The 12,154-nt window shown below is 40.2% G+C and overlaps 1 protein-coding gene across 1 annotated transcript in view; it reads left to right on the plus strand.

The window, feature by feature from the left end:
• Positions 1–12,154, plus strand: part of TMEM67 (transmembrane protein 67) — a 4,866,727-nt gene that overhangs the window by 2,910,602 nt on the left and 1,943,971 nt on the right. The window contains exons 13-14 of the mRNA XM_044066290.1: positions 8,199–8,255; positions 9,983–10,081. Coding sequence (XP_043922225.1) covers positions 8,199–8,255; positions 9,983–10,081 — 156 coding nt within the window. The remainder of the gene's footprint in view (positions 1–8,198; positions 8,256–9,982; positions 10,082–12,154) is intronic.

Raw genomic sequence — 12,154 nt, forward strand, 5'->3', positions numbered from 1 at the left:
TTCCTTATTTTGATTACTCGCTCATCTTTGTAGATTTTTTAAGGTATCAAGAGACATTAATGTGGGTTATGTCTCTCTTGACCAGTCTGAACTTGCAGATAAGTATTGCAAAATCCTCCTTGACTGTTTCACAGGATTTTGTTTCTGTGTGGCCTTCTAGATTCTTCTTTTCAAAAGGTCTTTTTTTAACACAAGACAAGGTGAATATTTCTCCTGAACGTCTCCAGTCAGTCCCAGATTTCAGCAAGAGAATTTCTTAGGATCCTAGAGTTCATGGCTTCTATGATTCTTATGGTAACCTCTTGCTAGATTACACATGAGAAAGACAAAGTGATTTAAAAAAAAAAAAAAAAAAACATGCACCCAGAATTTGCTCTCTGGAGTCCCAAATTCCAGTTTTGGGCTTTATAAAAAGAGAATTGCATTGACAGAGACAACCAATTAAATTTAACCCAGGTCGTCTCATCTCTCCTCGGACCACAATCCAATCTCTCACCAGAGACGCATCAGATTTTGCATGAGGAGGAGATTCAACGGTAAAAGTGCAATACCTGTAGAATCCTTCAGACAGACCAAGCACATCAACTTTCCATGCCCTGAACTCTCTCTCTATCACCTTTGGTCCCCAGGACCTCTCAAAGTAATTACAGACAGTACCACGGTATATAAAAAAGCAAGGAGGTATAAGATCGTAACCCCCCCCCACACACACACCCCTCCTTGTAGGCAGGCAGTGATAGGATCGGAGTTTGCTCTTCAGCATTTCTTAACCCTCCAAGCTTCTTACATTCTGTCAAAGACCACCATTGTGACAGATTAGCTCAGCAGTACCAGGACAAACCCTCACAAATGGAAATAGAATGAGAGGTCTTCCCAGATTTGATTCATTTGTGCAGAACACCTCAAATAGATATGCTTTCTTCCTTTCAAAACAGACAGCAAAACAAGTTTTATTCCAGGGATTCTTGCAAGCAAGGCTGGAAAATAGATGCATTTTCCTTCCCTTGGAAGGGATTGTTCTTTTGTGTTTTCAGTGATTGCCAGGGTAATTATTATAGGTTCGTAGGAAGGTTCTAGACTATCTGCCCGAAGGCATTTATAAGCCTAGCCAGAATGTGTAGGCTTTCGCTGCCCCCTTAGATTAGTTCCCTGTGCCTCTGTTCAGCAGAGCCATTGAAGTGATCCCTGGGGTAAACTTTCTGTTTCCCATCCACTCGTCAAGGATTCTCTTGAAGAGGGTTAGTGAGGAACTCTGCCTAATGTAGATTAGAATCTTGTTCCAGAGCATAGGAAGTCTCTGGGACAGGAATCTATCCCTCCAGCACGTCCTATTTATTGTTGTGGTGAGGTTTAGATCCCTGGAGCATGTGGCTTGAAGGGGATATGGTTTTCTTTAGATGGAGCATGTCCATCAATTCTGGGTTGGACATGGCCTTGTATGTCAGGCAGAGATCACCTCTGAGTAGGCGGTATGCAACCCGAGTACAGCTGGAGTTTCTTCAGTCGAGCTGCATAGGGCATCTGCTTGAGGCCAGTGATTCTCTTGGTGAGGTACTTCTGTGGTCTTTCCAGTTGTTGCAGGTGTCTTGTAAGGTACATCCCAAATGGGGCATTGTACTCTATGATGGGTCTGATGAGTGATGCATAGAGAGGCCCAATGACATCTTTCGATCTGGATGCAAACCCTTTTGTGATTAGGTGGGCCACATAGAAGGATTTTCTAACCACTTTGGCAATATGATTATCAAAGAAGAGGTTACTATCTACTTGGGTCCCCAGATCCCTTATTACGTCTTCCGTATTTAGGGGACTACCACCTATGTGGTAGTTTGTGGGTACTTTGTTGTTTCCAAAGGGGATGACTATACACTTTTTGGCACTTAGTTTGAGGCCATGGTTTTGACACCAAGTATCTGTCTCAGTGAGACCCTTTTGGTGGATGTCTGTGTCAGCCGGAGAGTCAGTTATAGCCTCTAGTTTGCAGTCGTCTGCGAACTTGGTCAGCCATAGTCGTCCTGTGCTTGCCTGTACCTCTGAGAAGTATATGCCGAACAGGAGGGGTCCTAGGACTGAGCCCTGGGGAGCACCACTTGTAACTGGTTTAGAGTCCGACCTAGCTCCCACAACTCTTAACATGTGGGTTCTGTCCGTGAGCCAGTTGGCAACCCATCTCGTGACGTAGGGGTTTATGTTCAGGCTGGTGAGCTTGTCTATAATACCAGAGTGGGGAATGGTGTCGAAGGCCTTTGTGAGATCTAGGCAGGCTGTGTGGACTACCTTTCCCTCGTCTATAGCCTTGGTAACTGTCTCAAAGAAGTCCACCAGGTTTAGGAGGCATGATCTGCCCTTAAAGCCGAACTGGGTAGGGTCCAGTGTTTGGAGGTTCCCAATGTGTATGTTAATGAGATCCATGATGATGCGCTCCATAGCTTTGCAGACTAAGCTAGTGAGGCTTATAGGACTATAGTTCCCAGGGTCCATTGTGGCTCCACCTTTGTGGAGCGGAATAACCATTGCTGTGCGCCATTCTGTGAGCATGTAGCCTGTGGAGAGGCTGAGTTTAAACAGTGTATTTAGGTGAGGGGTTAGTTCATCTTTGAGCTCATGTAGGACGCAGCCTGGGAACACCGTCCGGTCCCATTGATGCTGTGTTTTTAACTTTGGAGAGGGCTGTTTTAACCTGAGTGTCTGTGATTTCAAGGGCACTACATTCTTCTGGTGTAGTTATGGGCCCTTTTGGGGGTAAGAGGGGGTTGACGTTTGCATGCACTGAACCTGTCTGCCAGGATGTTGGCTATATCGGTCGTTTCAGTGTATTTTGTGCCATTCTTCACTAACTCCAAGCAGATCTGAGAATTGCCACTTAAATTCTTGACATAGCTAAAGAATGCCTTGTGGTTATCTTTGGAGTCCATGGCAATTATGTTTCTTTCGAAGCTAACCTTGGATGATTTTATGAGGGAACGTAGTTTCTTGCTGATACTGATCAGGGATGCCTTCCCTTCTTGGGATTTTACTCTCTTCTGTACCAGTTTCCTCCTATTGTATAGATTGTTTATGGCAGGAGTCCACCAGACTGGTTTCCTTTTCTTGGAGGAGTGAGTCTTGGTTTTGTTTGGGATAGCACAATCCATGCATTCTTGTAGGTGCCCGTAGAGTGCATTAGTAAAGGATTTTGCAGCTTGGACAGCGTTATCCTTTAGCATGGGGGCTTTGAAACTTCCCATCTCGGTCTTAAGTAACGTGAAGTTTGCTTTTGAAAAGTTTTTCACAGTGGTTTCTTTGACCGGGGGTCATGGCGGAATGTGGATGTCCAGAGTGATTAGTTTATGGTCAGATCTAACCAGCAAGGGGTTGACCTCCGGTGTGGAACACCAGTCACCCATGTTGGTGATGACCAGGTCCAATATGTTGTCACCTCTGGTGGGTGTGTTGACCAGTTGATCCAGGGCATTTGAGTTTATAAATTCTAGGAAATGTTGGGCAAGGGAGTTTGAACTTGAGTAGTTCACTCATTTAATGTTTGGGTAATTGAAATCACCCAATATCAGGGTGTTTGGTAGAAACTTTGTTTCCCAGTGTTTTCAGGAATGCAGAGTGGGGGTCCTGGGACATGGGTGATCTGTAGCAAGCTATAATTTGAGTAGCAGCTTTGCCCATTGTTAGTTGCACATGGATGATCTCTGAAGCATTGTGCTGTGCCACTAACCTGGAGGTGTGGGTATCCTTGATGAATATGGATACTCCCTCACCTTTTGTATTTCGTCTGGGTTTTGTGGCCGAAATGTATGGTATGAGTTTTAGCCTGGTAGTGCTGGGGTGCTCTCTGGAGCCTTAAACCAGGTTTCTGTTACTGCACATAAATCGATTTTCTCCATACTGAGGAGTGCCTCGAGTGCGTGCATTTTGAGGTTTAGACTTCAGGCATTGAGTAGCATTACCCTCAGTTTTTTGTTACTTGTGCTATTTACGGCGGTGGGTTTGTCTTTTGAGCCTTGCCTAAAAAAGATACTATGGGAGTGGCAAGGGTGACAGGTACAAGCCATCTCTAGAGAAGCAGCGTGGCTTGTCCAGCATGTCATCCCAGGCTGACAGACACTGGATCCCCTTTGACTGACACCAGAAGTTTAGCCAATTGTTGAAATTGATAATTTTTTCTCTATACAGTGGTATCATTCTTGGTGAGGGTAGGATGCTACTCAGGATCAGGGTCATATCGGCCTGGGCTACGTGATCAGAGAGCTCCTCCATGTCTCTTTTCATGTAGTCCAAGGAGGTATGGCTCAGGTCATTCACACCAGCATGGACAATGACAGAGTCATATTTGTACTTGTTCTGGAGTGACCTGATTGCTTCTGTTATGTGGCGGATCCTGGCACCAGATAGGCAGCTAACAGTAACCTTCTCCTTATTCAGCCTAGTGAGTGGGGCATCACTGTGCCTGACTATAGAGTCACCTATTACTAGTGTATTTGGGTATGTTATTTTGCCTTAAGGGCAGTGATTGCTTGCACACTGGTTTTGTGAAGTATGTGTTTCATGGTTTGTGTTGGGAGGGTGGAGGTTGCTTGGATGTCTGCTTTGGAGGCCTCTGTTGCTTTTGCAGATTTTAATTTAGAGCCTCTGAGTATGTTTTCGTGTATTTATCTGTGTGCTTTGCCAGTGCTGGTTTCATAGATCTATGTGAGACTGGTCGTGTGATGCAAGTAATTCCTATCTCCTCTTGACTGACTGGTCCTGTCTTGGGTTGAGAGAGCTTAGCCTCCAGTTTGGCTGTATAATTGCATCTCTCGCATGTATTAGTGTTTAGTGGAAGGAGGAGAGGGTTGTCTGTGTACATTAGGCAATTGTAACATAGCCTCAAAATGCCTAGATTCACCAGTTGGACCGGAGAGTACACCCGAAACTGTCCTTTGGACATGCCTGGACAGGTACAGTGAACTGTTTTACTGACTGGCTGGTAAGGTCGAATAGAGAGCCTTGTCCTTCTCTACAGTATAGGGGGGTATAGTGCTAAGGTTTATTAGTGCTTGCTATGAGTTTTGAGCAACTGGCAGGATGAGAAGTGAATGGTTTAAGTGCTTAAGTTGAAAGTTTGTCTAGTTCCAAGGGGAAAAAATGAAGAATAGACTTTGTGGAGCTGGGAATAGTTATACCCTAGCTAACCGGCGCGCAAAACCACACAAATGCGGGTTTTATAGCAGGGAAATGAAAGAGATAGAAATTAGCTCAAAATGGCCAATAAACTACTAATTTCTGGGCTGAAGCCACTCCTCCAGCGACAGATAGGCTGCTCAAAGCTCCCTCTCTCACAGTGAACAGAGAAACTTCCTTCTATCCAAGTTAAGGTATGGGCAAACGCAGAAACTTGTAACACAGCCTTGAATTCAGCACTAACCTGAAAACTGGACTATACTAGCTTAGAAAGGCTGGGAAAATAAGTATTTTTTGTTTTTTTCAGAAAATAAAGCAGATACAATAAAAAAACACTTTAAATGCACAGAAATGGCTATCACACTTGAGTGTGTAGCCTACAACAGTTAAACAGGTAATTTAAACACAAAAACAACTTTGTTAAAGTGCAGGCAGTAAAATAAGTACAATATGTAGCTGAAACAAGCTTTTTAAATCACAAAAACTAGAAAATCGGCGTTTTAGGCAGAATTGGCTAAAGGCAGCAAAAAAATGAAGAAAAATGATACTTAATCACTCCAAATTCTCTCTCTTGTCTCTCTGCTGATGTAGAACTCTGCAGGGCACCAGGCAGGAGCTTGCTGAGCTGTATACTAGCGCAAAACCCTCGCAAATGCGGGTTTTATAGCAGGGAAATGAAAGAGAGAGAAATTAGACCAAAATGGCCAGTAAACTACTAATTTCTGGTCTGAAACTACTCCAGGGACAGATAGATTGCTCAAAGCTCCCTCTGTCACAGTGAACAGAGAAACTTCCTTCTATCCAGGTAAGGTATGGGCAAACACAGAAACTTGTAACAGCCCTGAATTCAGCACTAACCTGAAAACTGGACTATACTAGCTTAGAAAGGCAGGAAAACAAGTATTTCTTTTGTTTTTTTAAGATTCAGAAGGATACCCCAAAAATTTTGGTGACCAACTCTCTTTTGGTTATCCATTTTTAAAGAAGGGATTGACCAAAGGAAATTATCACAAGCTTCCTCATAGGCTTGGATGTACCCACAGAAGACTGGGGGAGTTTGATGCAGCACATCATCAATCAACATCAGCTGACCACCAGGATGACTCAGTGTTAATACCGTTTAGACGCATATTTCACGAGGAAGTGCAGCAGGAACTAAAGGAGGCAAGAAAGCCTGTTACTGGAAAATCTTATTTTGGTGAACAGAAATGATTTTCTAATTGGTGCCTTGTCAGTATTCAGGGGTCAAAAAGGTATTTTGCACCACTGGTGCTCAAATATTTGAGAGAGTTGTTAATTAACATTTGATTACTGTGAAAATCCACTGGGGCTGTAAGAACCCATTTTCAGTGGAGGCCCAGGGAGAAAAACTCCAAGGACGTGCAACCAACAATTAAAATAACATAATACAGGCAGGTTGACTTTCAGAGATTCATTTTACATATGATTGTGTTTACATACATACAAAACATACACTGTAGAATAAACAATTTGGGTTATTAACCTCTGGCATCGCGTATTCCTCTAATAAGGCTCATCTTGCAGCCATTTTAGTATATCTGCCCATGGATCCTCCTCTTTCTTCTCTGTTGACGGTCAGTTTCTGAAAGAAGTTTTACACCGGAAACTATTCAATAAACAGGTTGTTCGTCACTGAGATCTCAGCTTTGTGGGAGAGAATTTGACTGTGTCAGCTTTTGAATATGCCCGTCAAGCTGATTTAAGGTTCTTGATTTGGTAAACTCTACTCATCATTACTCTGACACATGCAGGAAGAGTATCTGAGTTACAAGCTCTAGTGGTGGTTGACCCCTCTCTGATTTTTTCATAAGGATAGGATCTCTTTAACAACAAACCCTTCATTCATGCCCAGAGTAATTTCAATGTTTACTTTGAATCAAGCCATCAGTCTTCCAGTTTTCTACCCAGAATCTAAAAAAACAAGAAGCACAGATTTGCATACTCTATGCATAGGCAGCTCAGGTATATTCTTGACAGATCTAAGCCTTTTATAAAAGCTGATCAGCTGTTAATTTCTTGTCTCCGGTCAAAAAGGAAAACAATGTGTCTAGAGAGACAATTTCCAGGTGGTTATCCTCAGCCTTTGTTTTTTTTAAATTCCCACCATGGCAAATCCATTCCAGTCAGTATCAAGGCATATTCCCATAGAGCCTTTTCTTGTTCCATACCGTACTGAAAAGGGATGGACTGTAGATGCATTGTAGAGGCAACTACATGGTCCTCTGTACATATTTCTACAAACTGGATTCTTTGTGTTGGGTCCAGGTCAGATTTTGCGTGATCATTTCCAGGGACTTCTGGATCCACATGTCCTTTTCCCAGGATGATATTCAACGCATGTAGCCTAACAGTTACTTAAGCAGTAAGAATGATAAACATAATACAGTTCTTTAAGTTGCTCTTATTCATAACAGTAGATGTACAAATTCCTCTGCTGCACTTAGCCGTACCCACCCTCCATCCCCCATACTCTTGGTGTAATTGTAATTGGGAAATAAGGTAGGGTTGTGTTTGTTTCTACCTTATATTTTTATTGTTACTATTGGCTGTCTATTTCAGGATTGTTAGGTTCTTGTCTCATTGTATGGGTAAAAAAGTCTTAAAGGAAGCCTCACTCTGACTACTAATTTCCCTCCTGGGGATTAGCCAGTCAGCAGTGAGAGTGAATGAGTTGGGGGAGGGGTACCACATTTGAAACTGGACGATTGTTGCTTCCTAGGTGGAAAGCAGCACATAGGAGGAATTTGAACATCTACTGTCATGGGTAAGTGCAATTTACACAGCTGTACTCTACGTATATAGAATCCTATGGGGCATATTATAACATTCTAGTAAAAATTGTGTGGCATTGCTGTTAGGTTTGTGATTTAAATCAAAAGTGTATTTTGTGAATTATAAAACTGTAATGATTATTTCTTTCTTTTTTTTTTTTTTTTTTTTTTTTTTTTTTATATTACAAAGGACTGAGTATGCTGTACAGTATTTATACAGTGTATTTTTTTTCTTGTTTTCTTTTTCTTTAGGTATCTTTTTCTGTTGAATACCAAATGAACCAAAGTGAAAGACAGGTCCAGACTAATGTAAGTCTTTAAGTGTACAGTGCAATGAAAAAGTATTTTCCCCCTTTCTGCTTTCTTTTTTTTTTTTTTGCATGTTTGTCACACTTAAATGTTTCAGATCATCAAACAAATGTAAATATTAGACAAAGATAACCCAAGTAAACACAAAATGCAGTTTTTTAAGTGGTGATTTTATTTATTAAGGGAAAAATATCCAAACCCACATGGCCTTATGTGATAAAGTAATTGCCCCCTAAACCTAATAACTGGTTGTGCCACCCTTAGCAGCAACAACTGCAATCAAGCGTTTGCGATAACTAGCAATAAGTCTTTCACATTTTTGTTGAATTTTGGCCCACTCTTCTTTGCAGAATTGTTTTAATTCAGCCATAATGGAGGGTTTCTGAGCATGAACCACCTTTTTAAGGTCATGCCACAGCATCTCAATTGGATTCAAGTCCGGACTGTGACTAGGCCACTACAAAACCTTTTTCTTTTTTTTTTTTTTTTTTTTTTTAAGCCATTCAGAGGTGGAATTGCTGGTGTGTTTTGGATCATTGCCCTGTTGCAGAACCCAAGTACACAAACTGATGGCCGGACATTCTCCTTCAGGATTTTTTGGTAGAGAGCAGAATTCATAGTTCCAGCAATCACAGGGAAGTCATCCAGGTCCAGAAGCAGCAAAGCAGCCCCAGACCATCACACTGCCACCACGTTTGACTGTTGGCATGATGTTCTTTTTCTGAAATGCTGTGTTATTTTTACACCAGGTGTAACGGGACGCACACCTTCCAAAAAGTTCAACTTTTGTTTCGTCAGTCCACAGAATATTTTCCCAAAAGTCTTGGGGATCATAAACATGTTTTTTGGCAAAAGTGAGACAAGCCTTTATGTTCTTTTTGGTCAACAGTGGTTTTCGCCTTGGAACTCTGCCATGCATGCCATTTTTTGCCCAGTCTCTTTCTTATGGTTGAGTTATGAACATTGACCTTAACTGTGGCAAGTGAGGCCTACAGTTCTTTAGATGTTGTTCTGGGTTCTTTTGTGACTTCTTGGATGAGTTGTCGCTGCGCTCTTGGAGTAATGTTTGTAGGCCGGCCACTCCGGGGGAAGGTTCATCACTGTTCCATGTTTTCTCCATTTGTGGATAATGGCTTTCACCATGGTTCGCTGGAGTCCCAAAACTTTAGAAATGGCTTTGTAACCTTTTCCAGACTGATAGATGTCAATTACTTTTGTTTCTCATCTGTTTCTTTAGATCGCAGCATGATGTCTTCCTTTTTGGGATCTTTTCGCCTACTTCACTTTGTCTGACAGGTTTTATTTACATGATTTGATTCAACAGGTCTGGCAGTAATCAGACTTGGGTGTGGCTAGTGAAATTGAACTCCGCTTTCCCAAAAATGCGATGAACCACAGTTACTTCATGATTTAACAAGGGGGCAATTACTTTTTCACATAGGGCCATGTAGGTTTGGATAGTTTTTCTTCCATAATAAATAAATTTGTCACTTAAAAACTTCATTTTGTGTTTACTTGGGTTATCTTTGTCTAATATTTAAATGCTTGATCTGAAACATTTAAGTGTGACAAACATGCAAATAAATAAGAAATCAGGAAGGGGGCGAATACTTTTCCATTGCACTGTATGTTAAATTTCGCAGACTTATTATGTTTATCTGTACATTTATACAGCCATTTATGCATTGATATTATTTGTTAATTTTTGATGTTGTGCTATTTTTCAGATTGCTTTAGGGGTTTTGGGTGGTGCAGCTGTTTTATATTCCCTCTTAAAGACTGCAAGTTGGAAGAGGCGCATTGCAACCCCCATAATAGACATTCAGGTAATATGTTGAAGTAAATTGCTCATTTTGAGTTACAGTTTTAAATCATTTGACTTTTCAGGTGGAATTATGTATATTTTGTTCCGAATTAAATTTGTATATCAATTTTAATTAACTTTGAACTACAATTTAGAAGACTGTATTGTATGTGTCTGCTTGAGTACTTAGAACCAGATAGTAACTATTATGAATCTGTATCTGTTACTTAATATAGCTAACACGTACCAGATAACACTGAAATATAATTGTATTCATTACTGTGATAATTTAATATTGGAGAATTCCAAACTACACACAAAAATTCATGTAAATATATTGCAGCACTTCTGCTTTTTAAAATTAATGTTTAATGTACCATGTGGTAATGCTATTTACATTTATATACAATGCTTAAAACTGTGTCATAATGTCACGAAAAACATTTCTAGGTATTCTGAGCATCAGCATTGATCTATCTGTAGTCTGTTTTTAATGCCATCAGATGCAACTTGGCATCACTTTGGCATTTTTACTTCAACATTTATTGTAGTACTTGAAGCCAAGCATTTGACAGTATTTAAAAACTGTAACATAATTTGAATACACTAAATAGACTGATAAAATGTAACATTCAAGATAACATTTTTGTAAAACTTTTCTTTTTCTGAGGATGTAAATCAATTTGAATAGATGGCATTTGAGGTACCTCAAGAACGAGATGTCAGAATCACACACGCAATGCTGCAGAGTGTAGTAAATTCCATTTTACAGGTGCTATGTAAAAGAAAGGACTGCTTACTATGTGTTTCAAAACATGTTATGTGAAACACTAGACGCTCTTCACTAGCTAGACAAATAGAAAATAAGGAATCAAAAGCTCCTTTAAGCAAACATGGCCAGTGCTGTATAGAGGTCAGTATGTAAATGCAAGTATCTTAAATGTTGATCCCATTCCCACAGGCCATCTGTGCTAACTCTGTAGCTCAGAGGTAATATGGTTGATTCATGAATGTGTGACATGATGGTTAATATCTCAACAGTGAAATTGTGCCCACTGAATACAGTTAAGGTCAATGTCAAGAAGGCTGAGTTGTAAATGACTAATAGGACAAGAGGAGGTGAGATAACAATGGTGATGTGTAACCAATCAACAGAAAAGTCCCCAGAAATAGATGCAAACTGATAGAGATCTGGAAGGTTTTGTTTAACAGTATTTTAAGAGGAGAAGCATCACTTTCCAGGAAAAAAACTGGTGCTGACTGTAATACCTCAAGAGGATGAAGACCAATCGGATCCATTTTCAGACAGACTCTTTTTAATTTTAAACCATGTGATTATAAAATATTTGTCTATAATGGCTAAAAGAATGGCAAAGGTGATGCCAAATATGATAGATATGGATCAGTGTGGTTTTGTGGATGGGAGGCAAATATTTGACATTAACAAAACACTGATCCAGAGCTAAGCTGAATGTAAGAAAATACCACTGTTGTTGGTCTTGATGCAGAAAAAGCATTTGATAGAGAAGCTGGGAGTTTATGAGCAGGGGGATTGAAACATTTGTATTCCCTAATAAAATTATATGGTTGATTAGGAGGATATATGAGGGATCAGAGGTGAAAATTGAAGTGGGTGGGTTCCACTAATTTTTGTTTGAGTAGAGGAACCAGGCAGGGTGTTCTCTTTCCCCTTTGTTATTTGCACTATATTTAGAACTATTGGCAAAGAAAATAAGAGATTCAGAAATTCAAGGGTATAATTGGTATACTAATCAAGAAAAGCTGGCTCTATTTGCAAATTATTTTATTTTATATGTGATCAAACCAGAAAAGGACATTTTAGTGTTATGAACATTGTGAGGCATTTTCATATCTTTTTGGGATACAAAATTAATGAAGTTAAAACAAGGTAATAGTTGTAAATTGTGTACCCATGCACAAATTGGTTCATCAATATCCATTCTTATTTGGACATTATAACGTGAAGTACTTAGTATAGATTAAAAAGATTTCTGGTGTGGCAGCAATTTTTATGTGGGAAGAGACTAAACAAAAGATAATACAAAAACTGAGGAATTGGAAGCTCTGTTATAAG

The sequence above is a fragment of the Protopterus annectens genome, chromosome 3.part1, assembly GCF_019279795.1.
Source record: "Protopterus annectens isolate FY-2018-M chromosome 3.part1, PAN1.0, whole genome shotgun sequence".
NCBI lineage: Eukaryota > Metazoa > Chordata > Ceratodontiformes > Protopteridae > Protopterus > Protopterus annectens.